Source organism: Atractosteus spatula, chromosome 2 (assembly GCF_055471065.1).
Source record: "Atractosteus spatula isolate fAtrSpa1 chromosome 2, fAtrSpa1.hap1, whole genome shotgun sequence".
NCBI lineage: Eukaryota > Metazoa > Chordata > Actinopteri > Semionotiformes > Lepisosteidae > Atractosteus > Atractosteus spatula.
Genome location: NC_142707.1, coordinates 34147840 through 34164788, shown reverse-complemented (window position 1 = coordinate 34164788; position 16949 = coordinate 34147840). Strand labels below are relative to the sequence as shown.

General features: G+C 34.9%; 1 protein-coding gene across 1 annotated transcript; it reads right to left on the bottom strand.

Annotated features, from left to right (window-relative positions):
* Positions 1–6716: 6716 nt before the first annotated feature.
* On the bottom strand, positions 6717–15914 carry tfap2d (transcription factor AP-2 delta (activating enhancer binding protein 2 delta)). The gene is made up of 8 exons (XM_088908460.1): positions 15876–15914; positions 14658–15155; positions 12853–12913; positions 9892–10057; positions 9140–9258; positions 8802–8943; positions 8488–8601; positions 6717–6936 (listed from the first exon to the last, which is right to left on the bottom strand). The coding sequence occupies exons 1-8, from the start codon at positions 15912–15914 to the stop codon at positions 6717–6719; spliced, it is 1359 nt and encodes a 452-aa protein (XP_088764586.1).
* Positions 15915–16949: the final 1035 nt, after the last annotated feature.

Sequence of the window (16949 nt, the reverse complement as noted above, 5' to 3'; positions counted from 1 at the left end):
GTGACTTATCTGTGTAAAGTTTAAATTAGACTTTCTAAAGATCAAATAAGTAATTACAGAGCTGATATATATATATATCACTCCACTGCAGTATGTAATGTAAGTGATCCAGTACAGCAGTATGAGGAACGCAATTAGCATAGTCAATCATTTAGTAACCCATACCATCAGTGAATAATATGTGAATGTGAAAAGGTTAGTTTGAGTGCTGTGTGCAGGGGGAACTCAACTGACATTTGTAGCAAAGGTAATGACTGCATAGGTATTAATATTTGATAGAAATTAAAGTTAAACTGGGTATTGAAGAGCATTTCTACCATTTTTCATAACATACAGATAGGCGCACAAAATAAAAATGGCTGTTAAAAGATGAACAGATCAGGCTTATCATCATCACCATTACTGCTATTATTACAACTTCCAAGCTAATGCCATTATCAAAGGTGATATATCTAACATTGATTAGTATGAAAACATGTATACCTGAGATTCAAAATAGTGAAATATAAACAACTGTGGAAAAATACAGAAAGATGAAAGAATACATTAAATTGGTAAAAGCAATTATTTCGCATAAAGTCAAAGCATAGGAGCTGTTAGAATCATAGCCTCAGTCAACACAAAGTGAAGTAATTGCAAATCAAGGAGCAGAAATTGAAGAAACACGATGGCAGAGTTTTTAGTGCTGCAAATTGCCTGAGATTTTCTAGATATCTGGTGGCAGAACCGAGGTTCGAGCAAGGCCAAAGAGCAGCACCAGAGGCAGAAAAGTAGACAAAAGGAACTACTAAGGGATCAACAGAAGATTGGCGATGGAGGATTGGAGGCAAAATACCGGATTGAATCTAGGAGAAGGAAAATAATAAAGGAAACCTAATGTAAGGACAAGGGACAAAAATTGTATCTGAGTCAAAAAAATAGGTGAAAAGAGCACACAAGAGGGGCTGCACGGCAGAGAGAATACAAGGTGGTGATCCAGGAAAGCCAGCTTGGAGAGAGCTGTTAGTCGACTCATCTAGGAAAATCGGTAACAGTAGAGAATATGTTGTTAAAAATGGTGCCTCCTGCTGATGTTCTGATGATATTTTTAAAAAGTGGACAGCGGCATGTTAAGAAGGAAGTCGGTGATAAAGGGTAGGGTGAAGGCAGAGAAATTTGTTGGAGTCAAAAGAAAGAGAGATCAGAATACAGGGGAGAGAGAACAACACAGAGTAGGTCAGATGTCAAAAGGTGGAGTCTGAGGTGACGTGCTGGCATCTGAGAGGAGATTGCAAATAGGCAATTAGATACCCAAAAGAAATGTCAGTGTTATAAAATGAGTTGTAAGGGAAGATCTGAATAAAAAAATAATAAAAATAGATTTTAGGAAAAGCCATGGTACTAAAATAACTGCACCCAGGCTATGGGTATAGAGCAGGGATCTCTAACTCTGCTCATTGAGAGCTTCAATCCAGCGGCTTTTGTAGGTCACCATTAATTCTCCAATTTATACACTTGCAGAGCTATTGAAAAGGCATCGTAAACAATAATGGGTCTACATAGGAACTCTACATAATAATAAGTGTAAATGCTGATGTTCTGACACGAGACCTGAAGACATTTTTCTGCCTTAGTTTAGTATTATTTTGATGCAGTAATGAAATACGATAGTTTACTGTGAAAATCCTCAATAAAATAACCAGAAAACTCTTTGCTAAAATAACCAGGTTAACTCTTATCATTTAAGGATATAGATATCTTGAGTATCTTGAGGAGATACAGTACATACAGTATCATGAATGTTATACGTGAATTGTTCAGTATTGTGCTAATTTAAATCCAAACATGGCTGCTGGCACCAACTGTAATCTATACAGTAGATACAGACTCTAATTAAGGCATGTTGCTTATTCTGTAGGCGCTTCATATGTAATTATTATCTACTACAATTGCAAATAGGCTAATGTCTGTGATTCTGCCCATTGTTCTTAAAAGTTAAACCACTCCTAACCATGTTTGTAGCCATTCATCTAATTCCTTGCCTTTGATGGTCTCTCATAACCAACATAATGCTGTTACCAGTTACCAGAGTATTAAGTGAGAGGGAGAAATAAACACTGGAGTTCTGATGCTGAAAACGACAAGACAAGACACAGCCTAGGAGTTCAGCATGAGCCATTCCTTACGTTTCGGAATGCCTAATAATAATAATAATAATAATAATAATAATAATATGTGTAAAATTAATCAAAGACTCTTTTATGAAAGGTTGATTGTACATAATATTAGATTTTAGAGTGTATTTTTATACAACCACTAGCAGGGGAACACCAACTGACAAAACATCAGGCCTCTGCAGACAGCTAGGAGTGTTTGAACAGGATTTCACAAGGGTTTTGGTTATTGGCAGATCATTCTCATGCTATTCTTCTAACAAAACTGGGTTTCTTTGGTCATGAGGGTAAGGAAGCCAGTGGACAGTGGGGTCACATGTTTTCCCTTAGGAAGACAGGTTAAAAGAGCTTGAGGGTCTAACAGAGGTGATTATAAAGGGACTTCACAAAAGTACTCAAAATCCTGAGTGCTACTAAAAATAATTCAAAAGACTGCTTCAGGACTGGCACGAAAATAAGGAACTAGGGACACACGTGGAAATTATTAGTGGTGCAGGTATGAATGGAAAAAGAAAGATTCAAACCATTGCACTCACAGCACATCTCTCTGGAGTATGCTAAAGAGAACTGTGTGTGGTATTTGGTATTTTTATATAACACCCGTTTTAAAAATGGCTTATTTCATAGTGTGGTCACCAATGAGTTACGATGATGGATTTGGTCTCTTCAAGAAGTCTAGCTTATACCCACCGTGTATTTCTTATGGTTTGCAGTGGAAATGAGGGAGCGATATGGGTAGAGAGAATCTGAGCTTTTCCCTTTTTCAGTTAACAGCCCTGATTTACACGCCTTCCTTACCTTGCATGATATCAAATTATGAACATGAGTGAATAAGGAAAAGGGCATTTAGGATCCTCCAAGGTCTGAATACTATAGCCACTGAATAATTTGTAATAATTTGTGTTGGTAACATTGGTAGGTATTAGAAATTATCTCAAAGTCTGGTAAGAAACGCCACTGTGAACAATTGTAATGCACTTGGGATCCATGAATGGTAATCAATCACCACAATTAAAATGGGCTTAATATACTGTATATGGGTCAGTCATGTTTTACTTTAGGACAGACCTAGTATGAATTAGTATTTTTTTATTTAGAAAAGTGTTAGGTGATCTAGGTGATGATCATTGCAACTGTCTTTGATAAATTTATAAGACTCCAGATTGAAGTATTAAATATTGTAGCAAATATATTTTGACATGAAATTCAGCTGATTAACAACCTGCGAATGTACTTTTCTTCCATGGAAATACTTGACTTCAACTCCAAAGGCTATGTTGTTGGTATTTTTCCACCTGCCATATTCTGTACATTCTGTACAGTACTTAGCTTCATGTAATATTCATTTCTTTCAGCCTCTAAAGAAATCCCTTCTTGGCAACATTGTCTAGACACTTATGAACCTGAAGATCACTATGGAATAATGGGTGCCAAACACGCTTGCATCACTGTGGCAAACCATCATGAGCTCTCCTGTGGAGTAAGAATGTTCACAGAGGTTAACAGGAACTACTGTATGTTGGGAAATTATTTTTTTAATACATTCTTGTCATATCATTGACCCTGTATTCAAACATTTCTGGAACACCTTATACCACTACACAGCTCTGTATTTCCTATTTTCTGTTAATACCCCATAGTTAAATGACAAGCACACTGCTCAGACATAGGCACCATTCAGCAAGATATCCAAGATGCAATGGCATACCTGAGAAGCATAGCTACTATATTCAATAAGAAAAAGAAGTTGTTAATGTTGTATATATGGTATTATGAAGGAATAATTTGTTTCAAGACACATCAGACCATTCGTCTTCAGCTTACAAAACAAATGTGACAAATGGTAAATGGAAAGGAATTAATGTCTCAGAAAGAAGTGTTGCTTCATAAATGTTCAATAGCACTCGCCTTTGTATTTGAAAATGCACAATATCCAAACTTTGGTCTGCAAAAAAAAGAATTATATAAACAATAAACTGGACAATGTTTTATTTGTGACCAAATAAACACAAATTAAACTTACAGTTACAACTTGTTCATATATACAGTACATTAAACAGGTCTCAATATACAAAAACAATTATCTTTCAAGTACAATTTAAAAACATTATACTTAATCCCTTGATTCAAATATTGAGAGTTGGAAAAAGTCCCATTATAATGATTTACTTAGAGTCAAATTATAGTTCTGATATTTATATATAAAGAAATATAAAATTGATATTAGCTGTTGCTCAACCCAATGTTTCTTTTTCTCAAATAACACCCATAAATGATTTAGGTTGTAAAAGAGCATTCCAGAATGATAACAAATTCATATACCAGTAAATTGGATTAGCAAGCAAAATAGTTTCAGCAGTTATAAGCAAGAATCTACGCTACCTACATTTCAGCAATTAAGTGGTGTACAAACCACTGGACACTGATCAGTTTCTTCTGCGTGCTTCAAAGGGAACTTCAGCAGCACAATTCACATACTGTAGTTCATCTTGGAAAACTCAGAATCCTAAAAACGTAATTCGTAACAAATAATGCTACAGTAAAGAGTGGGTGTCTTATTCCTGTCTTAAAAAAAGTAATTCTAATGTTTGATCATTTTAAATGATCCTGTACTATAACAGCATAATTGTTTGCTTTCAGATGTAGTAAAGACACTTATGACAAAGTCTCCAGACCAACAAGGTGCAGAATAAAAATGCAACTGGAAAATAATTCTAACACGCAATCTGTTGATCATGGATGTCTGTGAGCTCCATTGAATCAGTTAAAGGTCTACAGGGAAAAGTACAAATTGAAAGCAAGACACGACCAAGGAAATGTAATTGTACTGTTCCCAATTCTCTCCCCTCCAGGAGAAGGCCATAGACCATTTGATTATTTTATGTATTTATTTGATACTACATACAAAATCAGTTAATTTATACCACATATCACTTTTCATTTTAATTTTAATTGGACACCAATTGGACTCACTTTAAATGCAAGATTTCATACAGTTTCCCAACATTCTCAAGTATTACAGGAGCTGTTAGAGGGGGAGCTAGCTTTTTAGGGGATTTTATTTTCACTTCTGATTTTATTTTACCCAATACTATGTTTGTTTATTTTTTTCTGTCATACATTCCTTGAATAGAAATATGACTCTGCATTCAGTTTATTATGGAGGTATACATTGTCCATATAGCAACTGGAATTATTAACCAATTTCAAAACTAAAATGATTTTCAAAATCAAAATACATTTGATTTCAGTTCCCAATCAAATGGATTTTTAGTAATGCCAAGTCTCTGAGTTACTTTTGCATACTTACAAGAAGTGGCATGCATCTTTTGGGTGGTTTGTTTTATACAGAATAAGTAAAACAAGATGTCTAATGCTGCTTAAAATGTATTTTTGCAAAGGCCTTTTAGCTTAATTAAGTAGAAAATACTACTAGACTCCTAATTGATTACAAGCAATCCACAAACATTTTAATTCTGCTGTATTCAGTTACAGCTACTAGAAGTAATAAGCAGTATGGTGCACCTTTGTAAGTTGCATTATGTTTTATAAAAATGTTGTGAGCTACAAGATCCTGTTAATATTCTCTATTACTAGAATAATACAACATTTATATATTATTAATAATAAAATATATTGGTAGTAGTGTTTAAATATGAGATATAGGCCATTATTAACAATATATAAACCTTAATAATACAAATAAAATTATTAAACTACAAATTCCAGTATTCACTATAAGACTATATTATAAAGTCTAGCAGCACTATGTCAAAAGTGTAATATAACAGCAATTTAAAAGAACATTAGTTATTGCTCAAAATTAAGATATTCATAGAATGTTTGTAATCAATTGATCCCATCATAAGTGTTACTGGAGCAATCAACTGTTTTATTTTTCATTGGATGCAGTTGGTATATTTTGCTCAGTGTAGTAAATGGTTAACAATGTAAAGGCTCAATGGAAGACCCAAACATACGTGGTCCAGAATTAAGCCAAATAAGGCACCAAATGATAATTAAATAGATACAGAAAAGCTGATGTTTCACACAACACACAGTATGTTCATTGATGCAGACAGAATGAGAGAATAATATACAGTATGTTTCTAATTATGAAAGGCTCCAATAACAAATCCAGGTTTATTAATATACTTTGAAATATTTGTATATATTAAATGTGTGTAATGTATTGCCATTTCAAGCATTGAAAAAAGAGAGATTTTCTGATATCCTTGCAGGTTCCGGTGTTGTTTAAAATGGGCATGTGTATGAGTGGTTTCTTGTCAACTGTTAGAGAGCATTGGCCCTCTTGTCTCTATACTGTATAACTATATACCCATCTTTAAGGGAATGCTATCTAAAACTCAGGGACTTCAGCAGAATATCATATGTATAATGGTGAACAAAAAATACTACAAGCACAACATTCAGTATTTAAATAAAATGTGGAATTCTTTACAATCTTACATGTGTACAGTCTTCTTAGAGAGTTTGGTCCATTGTGCCAAAACTATAAAATCTTCAGCAGCAGAAAAGCTCTTTCAACTACGCAAGCATGTTCTACTCTGTCTTTTCCACTTTGCCATCTTTAGACTGGGTTTCTGTTGTTTTCCGCAAAGGAATTTTTTCCGAGTTGGAATTAATCTGATTGGAGTCCGGTGAAGCACCGTTTTTGTTTGTAGAGTGTTTCTCTAGGTAGTTTAACATTTCACTTAAAACAGTTTGAAAGGTGCTGAGAGCAGCGCAGATAGCTGGGGTTCCAAATCCATGTGTGATTAGGCTGAAAAGAGAAAATGTTACAAATGTTATGGAAAACGTCATGATTCCACGGATAATTACATGTGTACAAAATAAACAACACAAATAATTCGCATTAAACTACAAATAATGCAATCTGTTAAAATTGCTTTGTTTTGAAATTTTGTGAAGAATCTATAATTAATCCATGCTTTTCAATACCAAAAACTCACAAATGAGTACTTTCGTAATAAAGTGCTCTCGCTCTTTCTGTGTTTGCATGTGATCTAAATCAGACGTATGTTGAGAGTGTGTGCTTGATAGTATCAGCATTCTTGCTCTGAGGGATTGCAGCCTGGCTGCTGTGTAAAGGTGTTATCTGATTACTGTTATTAAAAGGTTTCCTGTATGCCTAGTAGGAAAATGCATTATGGTTTTAAGAGTTGTAATGCACAGACTCCGTTCCTCTGTCCATTATTGCATTCCATGAGTAGCGTGAGCTAAAACAATATTTCCTATGAATACTTGTGCTGTCTACGGACACATTGATGTACAGACTTTCCCCCTGAAAAAGTATTGTGCTGTACCCCCTCAAAAAGATCCTTTCATTTTCCGATCAACTACTGTGATCATCTGATGATTCAAGCCACACTAATTATACTGTAGGTACACTCTCTGTGGCACTGCCCAACAGGTAACCAAAAATGACCCCATGGAACACGAGCGGATTGTCTTTTACTTTTGTAATTGCCCCAGGAAATATTTCATACAGCTCCCTTATACAGACTTCACATGAAGAATGAACTGCAACCTTAAAGATCAGGTCTTATGGTTTCCACACAATTTACAGGCATGTCACCACCCATGATTTGTGCCAGTACATATATTGAAGAAGAACAAGTATCCTGGTAGATAAGATTCTGAGGACTCCTAGTCAACTTGACTGAAATACACCTTTAACCCAATAAGACCTCAATCAATTTCCACCTGGAATGATGTCCCCTTGAAACATTTTGTAATATCCCTGGAAGTTTATACAGTAAAAGCCTGTTTTATGGCTTCAATTGCCAATAAAAGAATGGGAATTGAACTCAAGTCTGCAAACTGGGAAAGAAGATTACAAAAGGAATTCATGTATTCCAGAACTTGATTGGGACTAAATGGACAAAAACATGTGATGATGCATGAACTTGTGTGATAAGATGGCGGACATGATGTTTTGATTAATCTAGATTAGATCACATGTTTTTCAATCTTTTTCAAAGTCTCTCTGCATATAAAAATGTGTATGCATTACGTTTTTACATAGAAGAAGGTAGTTGCAGAAAGATTAAGGCAATCTAGATGCTATAATATAGTGAACAGTTTTGTGGTGTGTCAGTTCCAAAGAGTATGAGGAGGCCACGATTTAATAAATAATGATCTAGAGAATATGTATTCATGGTTGATAGCATTTATTATGTTAAACATAGTTTTTGCTGTTAGCCTTCCTTACTTGCTCAATTACAATATCCAGGTATTACCTACAATTATGACCACTAGTCACTTGTATGTAGTTTACCTATAGAAAACTAAAATCCCTGAAAGACCTTACCTGAAGTGTGTTAGGTGTCTCTGAATATCTAGGTCAAGGATGGGGGTAGGTCTCGAGGATCCAAGCGGAGATCTGTCTTGGCTTAATAAATCTTGGAATTCCTTGCAAATCTGTCTGAAATTAAAACATTTGGCATTTTTTTTCTTTGCAGCAGCTGTCGCAGCTGAACATTTACTATATTCAGTACGGTAAAATGGAAAAAAAACAGTGTTTTTCTGATTCTGTGCCAAAATTTTAAACCAAATAGGCTTCACCGTTCTATTGATTAACCTTATCTATGTTTCTGGGGGTAAGGTAAATCTGCTTGTGCTTACTTTGTGGCTAGTATCATTTTCTTCCGAGCTGTCTGCTCCTTCTGTTCGATGTGCTGTCTGGCTAGATGCTCCCCCACAGCTTTTGTCGGAAACTCCGTTTCACAGGTGTAACCGAAGTCCCGGGCCAAGTGAAGAGCTTCACCTTGAAAATGAAACTCGATATGTGATTTTGTTTTCGAAACATGTTAAAAAAAATACAAGTATCAAGAGTTAAAATAATCAAGACGTTAAAGAAATACAGTGTCTGTTTAGTCCCAGACAACTTCTCATACACACCGGACAACTGAAAGGAGAAAACGAGCAATTAGAAAGATAAGCAGAATTAACTAAATACTTACCTTCTACTAGAGACGTCAAAAGAGTTACGTTAGCCGCTTTTCTTCTTCCGGCAGGTAAATTTAGCCCCAGTCTGTCCAGTTTTTCTCTTAAGCAGCGACCTCCATTTTTGGATTTTGCTCTATTCAAAACCAAAAACAAAACAAGACAATTCATTTAATTTTCTTCCATCGTTCAATCAAATGTTGATTTGCTTTGTGAACCACTAATTTTTAACTAAACTAAACATAGATCATATGTAGGTTATAGGTTCGTTTTTCGCGTTAAAATATACCCTTAAAGAATTTTAATTATGATAGCATTAAGTACTTTAATAAGCATAACGTCAATGCATGATCCTATGTTATGTAATGATGTGACTTGAAAAAATATACATGTTTTCATTCCAGATAAACAGGCTACAATTTTGAAATAAAATATGCTTTAGCTATTTTTACCGAGTTGTAGTAATATTTGTCATGGATGTCCTCCGTTTTAGAACTCATTAGTTCCTAACTGCTAACGCACTAGGCTAAAACATAAAACCACGTATAGGTCTGTAACGTTTCGGCTGTGGAGCCTTCTTCATGTGTGTCAATATGTTTTCAGCATGGAATAAACCTGTACTTGTTTCATGCTGCCTACGTATCCTGACGTAGCTACTTACAGTACATGTACTAATACAAAATACTATCAATGTTATTATTATTATTATGATTATCACCTTTGTACAACACGAATAATTTGAAATGACGTTCATAAATGCGCTTGTTACCTTCTTAAGATGCCTCCCAGTAGAGACGCGTTGAGGCATTCTGGTGGGGAGAGGCGTCTTTTAACTTCTGCAATTGTTACTTTATACTTTGAAGTTGAGCTCAGCAGCGAAAGCCGCCCTGGCACCGAGCAGAACAAATCTGTTGGATTAACAACACATGTACCCCCTGCAACAAAAACAGACCCATCGAAAACAAATAAGCACACTTTATTTACAATGTTCCACTATATCACAATCAGATTACAGCAGTGTACTACATGACGTAGTACGTTTTGGACAGGTATTTTTTTCCAGAAAAGCCGACTTCAATCATAATAATATATTGTACATAGGGAGTTAAAGTAAAAGTAGCCTAACTAAAAATAGTAGGTGACAGGTTAGCATGCAGTATGCGGCCTAAAGGTGCCCGTTTAACAGGTAATCAGTCCTCAGCAAATTTGTGTGTAGGCTACGGCGTATGACAGAAAATGGGAATGCCTAACACGACAACAATTCTTAAATCATTTCAACACGCGTTGTAGTATAAGGTTCTGTAAGGGCAGTGCTTTGTGCATCCGTCTCGTGAGAGAGGTGCATATTGCAACTTAGATGTTCTCCACCAATGCAAAGTGTGAGCACTACAGCTGATCGGGGCAAGCTAACTCTCTAGGACTGGAGTTAGATTCACTGAAAATTAGGCAATAGAAAAAGTACAATTGAGGTTAATGTGATACTTAATTTGAGCGTAATCGAAGCTGAGCCCCAAAAGAAGGCATTTAAATCAAATAAGATCTGACAATGTTTCTGGCTATGCATTAATGCCTCTGCCTTGGAATGTCAGTCACCTCTAAGCGATTTGACAAACCCAAGATCTCTTAAAGCATGCAGAGTTCAGATCATATTAATTCCCCAAAAATGTTTTGATTCAAAGTAGTTTGTATTTTATGTTGCCAAGGGCAATTGAAAAAGAGCTATTGCTGGTAGTCTGGTCCTCTTTTCATGGCCCAGAGGCTATAGCAGTATTTAAGCTGCTGAAATTTGCCTGGGGCAGCGAGGCTGAATGATCACAAAGCGAATCAAGTGCTTTTTTAGGAGTTTGCCACGAAGATTTACAGAAGGAAGAAAAAAGACACGGGCCAAATGTCATTATATTGTTTTTTACATGTTTAAGGTGACCCCACCAAACAATTATAGCACATATAACATGCTAACTTAATTACCCAAATATAAATAAACTGAGCACATATCACAGCAAGTGTGGGGTAATACATGAAAGAATAGGCATAAGCCTGATCAAATTCTTAAAACCTAAGAGGGATTTCTAATGATTAAAAACACAGACGACTTCTCTAAATAGGAGCCTCGTTTCTTGAGTGATTTCTTTTGAAAAAGGGTATCTGAATATTCAACGAAGGCAAAGCTCCAGTCTGTATGAACAACATTAATATGATCTCTGCTGAATTTGGGACTGAGAAACATTAACATATCAAAGCAGGTGCCCGAGGCTAGAGAAGCTATCGATACAGGAGCACTAGGTAAAGCAAAGATTATTGGTTCTGATGGTTAGAATAGTGGAGCTTCGGGCTAAATCCTGCACACCATTAACTGAAAGTGATAGCACTGGGATCCCGGCATCAGCCCAAAAGAAAGCACAACACCTAGACAGAGTTAATTAAAAATTGAGAACCCAGGACATATCCTTTGTTTTTTATTAATGCAAAACTGTGTATAAACTTTATAATATACCCAAGGTTGTAAAGAGAGAGATTTTAATCATTGCTCTCAGTTTTCGGTTCGCTATAGTGGGCGATTTGTAAAAATATTTATCGATTTTTTTAAATAAGGCAAAAAGGGATACAATCTGTGATTTATCCCCTAGTGAAAACCTACCGTTACTTTTCAGTTTGGTCTACACACTCAAAAAAAAATGCGCTAAAACCAATCATTTATATTAAACAAGTAAGGCACGCCTCTTCCAGTTAAATTAATAAAAAACAGTTCTGAAAGTAAATCGTTATTATTATTTTACTGTATAGGTAGTATAATAATATTACAATATTATTACTGTTGATATTTTTTGAAAAGGAATCGTGTTTTCAACAGTTTGTCATTCATCTATTTGATTGCTTAACAGATGAAGAATGGCACCGTTTATCATTAGTCACACAAAAATAATTACATAATATATAAGGTCATATTGATGTAGTTTTAAGTAATATTCTAAACAAATTCGTTTAAAAACAAAATATGGCGAAGATGAGTGTTTAGTTTTTCACGCTACTGAACTAATTAAATTAGATGAATTAATAAAGCTTTAATATGTGACTATTTGTAGGGACATTTCTAAATGTAGTGAGACTAAAAGTCGTATTTTCTAGGATCCGCGCTTCTCCCAACAGCTCTGGGAGCTTTTAAACAAGGAATTTTTGTATACAGTGCAATAATAAGAATTTGCTTTGTACTGTCAGGTTTATTTTTAGATTTTATACAAATTCCTCGTATCTCTCTAACTAGCTTATCATGATTATTTTTTAAATGTTTTATAATAATTTTAGTATCGTTTTAGTTTAATGGTGTTTAGAAAGTACCAAACTTTTCTATACTGAACAGTACATCTTTTTTATTTTCATTTTCCACTTTCTTATACAGTAAGTATTGCTATTATTTATTTGATTTCTTAGAGTTATATTCGAGATTTATTAGTAATGTGTTTTGGTTTATGAAATGCGCTGTTTTATCTCCCCGCAATTGTCTGCTTCGATTAATTTACCAAAGTAGGTTTAGGTCTGAAATGCTTTTTATGAAAACTAAAAGTCGGCAAAGTTTGAACTGAATTTTATCATTCTAACACAAAATCTTCTCGCTGGCACAATCCAGCCTTTCGTTGTGTCACAACAACAATTATGAAATTAAACTTGGGCTTTCAAAATGTTTGAAAGAGAATGAAAAAACAACCCCAGCTTTCAGAAAGAAAAGTCTTACCTCTTCGAATTACTCCGCCTTGGCCATTTAAGACTAATCCACACTGGGTTTCCACTGACCCCTTGGAAAAAAATGAAGAGAGGTTTTAATAACAAAACAAATTAAAGAAAGAACGGGAATTATTGGAAATGAACAGTATCAGCCTAAATGAGTGATAGAAATGTAATAAGTTAATTAAATTAAACCATTAAACGTATCTCGTATCTTCATGTAAGATATTTATTTTGTCCCAATACTACTACTGCCCACTACTAGGAATAATACCTAAAATGTTACTTGATTTTGAATAAAGTCACGAGTTTTCCGATTTTGTAAAAGCAGCGATTGAATATTATTACTAACAAAATCAATAAAAACAACAGCAATAATAATAAAATGGTGATGATGATGATCTCATCCAGACGTGTTTATCTAAGATGTAATCTGTAACAGTAACATGCTATTATTCTTCATTAAAATGAATTAATCCTTACAATAGGCCATGGTCACTATTAGGGTTTTAAACTTGTGTTGTGTATACCACAAAATAATTGTAAAAAAATAACTTCTCTGATTTTTTAAAAATCTAGAATACCATATAGATGAGATGTTATAAGCCTTTTTAACAAATTCTGGGTCTATTTTTCCTATTTTGCAAGGCTAAAGTGATTATAAAATCAATACGCAAAACTCAGAGATCAAGCATAAATTAAGCTAGTGACTACGAAAAGGTGTGACAGTTTTCTTTGTTAAGCATGGAAAATCTGTTTAGGAGACTGAAAGATGCAACTCTGGCCACAAGACTGCTTGCATCTGTTCATCTGTCTTCGGGCTGCTGGCCGTGACCTGGCGCAGTTTCACTTTCTATTCTGTTGTAAATATATATGATACATGAAGTATTCTTGCAAGAATACTTCCAAGAAATGATTATTGTAAATGATTAAATATTTTACATTTAAAATGATCGTGAATTACTGCTCAGCAAAACATAATATAACCTATCTGCATATTCGTGTTACATATCATAATATATACCTGAACACACGAAAAAACAGTCTTTTAGTGTTAAAGGGGTGTGTTCTAGAGCTACCCGTGTATATTTTCGAATTCTTGGCAATGCATTTCAAGTGGATAATAAATACTACAATTATTAAATTTCTCTGATTGAAAGTTTTTCAACGCCCTTGTTCAAGCGACATTGCCGTGATCGGATGACATTGCATAAATAACCAGTTGAGTGACATTAAGTCGAAAATTGGATAAACTACGGTGCTCTTTTGCAGAGGATTTTCCTTTTGTTCAGTCTTTCCCAATCCTCTAATCCCTTCTTTTGAAAAAAAAAATACTGCGCTTTTCAATGAGGAAAGGGGGAAATGTACAGAGAAAAGCGGCAGACGTGCTGCAAATTACTAATACAATTTCAATTCTGGTGAATTGTTACCCTCTCGGTTAAACAAATGCCAAAAGAAAGAAAGAGGAAGAAAAATAAGCAAAGAAACTGCATTATTATTATTATTTGAAATTATATTAAAAGCAAGATAACTGTAAAGGCTAAAAACCTTGCTTACCTCGTTTTATAGTACATTAATGATCAAATCAAAATATTTTAAAAACATTTTAATAAGTGCTGGACAATGTGGTCATACCTCTGTTAGCCAATGGAATATTTTAATAAAGCTCAATCACTCGTCCTTTCTATTAGTATACATATATGTGTGAGTCTCTTTGGCCCCTACAAAAAAAAATGTTCACTGGGTAGGTTCACTCCGACATCGTGTGTTTGATGTGTTTCCACTTTAATTTAATTTTTATGGGAGGATATTTACCTGTAAGTCGTCGGCTCCCGGCGGTGGCAGACCCAAGCTCGATCCCGGCAAAAGTCTCTGGTCTGGGTGCATGCCATACTGAGACCCATGGCTCATGAGAGAAAGATCGTGCCGGCGGTAGGCATCAAGACACCCTAACTCTCTCCTCTGCTCATCTAGGCAAGAGGATTTCAGGGCTCGAGCGTTATGAAGGTTTATAAAATCTGCAGGTTCCCCATGGTGGATCTGTTGGTAGTATTGCTGGGAATGGTGAAGAGAATTCAATGAGTAGGCATCTGGGTTAACAGCCGGGTGACTGTGCTGGAACTCATAGTGGAAGGATTGATGGTGAAGTGGTGTATACTGGTGATTTGTGGAGAAATAAGGGGAAGCAAATTCGGTTCCTGTAGTGGAGTAAGTCAGTGGCGACGACGAGGAATAAGCGACAGATGAGTTGGCCACAGATTCCAGGCATCCAAGCTGCATCAAACGGTAGCTGTTAGATCCATCATGACGTATCTGTAAGAAGAGAAAAAAAGAAAATATGAGGTATGTCATTTACAATACCTTGCAGCTACCAGTATGCAGTCTGTTTGCTCTGCGTAAAAAAAAATTCAACATGCTAAAAAATGAACTCATTGGAAATCCAGCCTTCCAAACACAATTCAAAGTCCGCTTTAAGAAGTACCTGATGGCTGTGTCATATATCTGAAAGCCTGGAAGGTACGAGAGTAAAGCACCCCTACGTACTTCTCCAAAAGCCCTCAAGAAAATTTTACATGTCTATCATTCGAGTTGAAGTGGATTAAAATGCTATGTAATTCTCCCTTACTTTGTAGCTTAAAGGTAAAATCCCCATACTGCCGTTCGTTCATTTGCAGGTAAGCAATGCTTATGAACAGATTTCAAATAATAAACATGACTAATTTCAGTCTTTTTATTTTAATAACTTACCGATGCACAGTTAACCCTCATCGGTCCTTGTAAAATACAAGCAAGTGGAGTTTAACATCAATTCTTGGGTAGTACATAATGTCTGTTACAATCGTCTTCATTAAAGCTATTTATTCTTTATGGTATTATGAAATTTACGTTATAGCAACTGTTGTAAAGTAAGGAGTGCCATTCCTGGCGACAGATGTCATAACGAATTTTTCTGTTATTCTGTACCTTATCTGGAGCAGATTTTAATTAAATATAACGGTTTCGTGGGTGAATAATAAATATGAAATAAAATACCTCCGCATCGTGAACCAGTCCCGGAAAGGTTGTTGACATTTTTGCGATCCAACACCCGGTTTAGCGCTCTATCAGATAAATGCCCTTAAAATCCAAAATAGATTTTCAAGAAAAAAAAATAAATAAAAAATCCTCTCTCAGAGCCTTAAAACCTGGATGAAATAAATTTCCCCTCTGCACAAAAGCAGCTCCCTGGTTCAGATTTTGTACTTGCTGGGTATTTCTTTAGCTGATGTCGTAGGTCCCTTGGTAATATAGAAGTTTTGAAAATTAAGCATCAGCATAGAGAAATGGGAGGACAATAGTGGAAGAGCTTCATCCCAGGAGACAAGGAATAAATATTGTATCTTCGCCTAATAAGGAGCCAAGTAGTCTTTCAACATTTTTTATGATATTTTGTGGACATTTCTTTTTAGTCGTTTGTGTTTTCTTTGCAAGATCACTTCTAGTTCCTCGCATTATTCTTTACTGTTATTTGAAGACACGGCAAACCATCGAAATTACATTTTTGGGATTTTCAACAGAAATGTAAGTTATCTTTGAAAACACTTGCATCAGTATGATTGTTATCCTACCTAGAAAATAAATCGAAAATATTTTAGCCTGATCTTCTTTGTCTTATTTCTCCAGAATATTTTTTCTTCAACAATTGACTTTTCGTTTGCGATTTCATTAACGCCTTAAGGGGATATTTTTTAAAAATGTAATATATATTTATTAATATAAATATTTTGTATGCATATTCATTTGTATATGCACATATACATATATATTTTAACGATTTGTCTTTATAAGAGAAGTTTTATTGTGGTTTTGGACATTTTACTTTTTTTGGAGCGTGGATGCAGTTTTACAGTATATCGAATTAGATATGATTGTATGTGTTTTTGGTTATTTGATTATTTACTACAGTCAGTGAAAGTAAACAGATGTCACCGCAAATTAAATGAAAATTAATGGAAATAGAAATGTTTGAATACATAAAAAGAAAATCTACTTGTGATTAAACATATTTTAGAACAGCAAGTGAAACGTTTTTGTTTTGTTTAACCTTTCTTTATCAAGATAGCCACT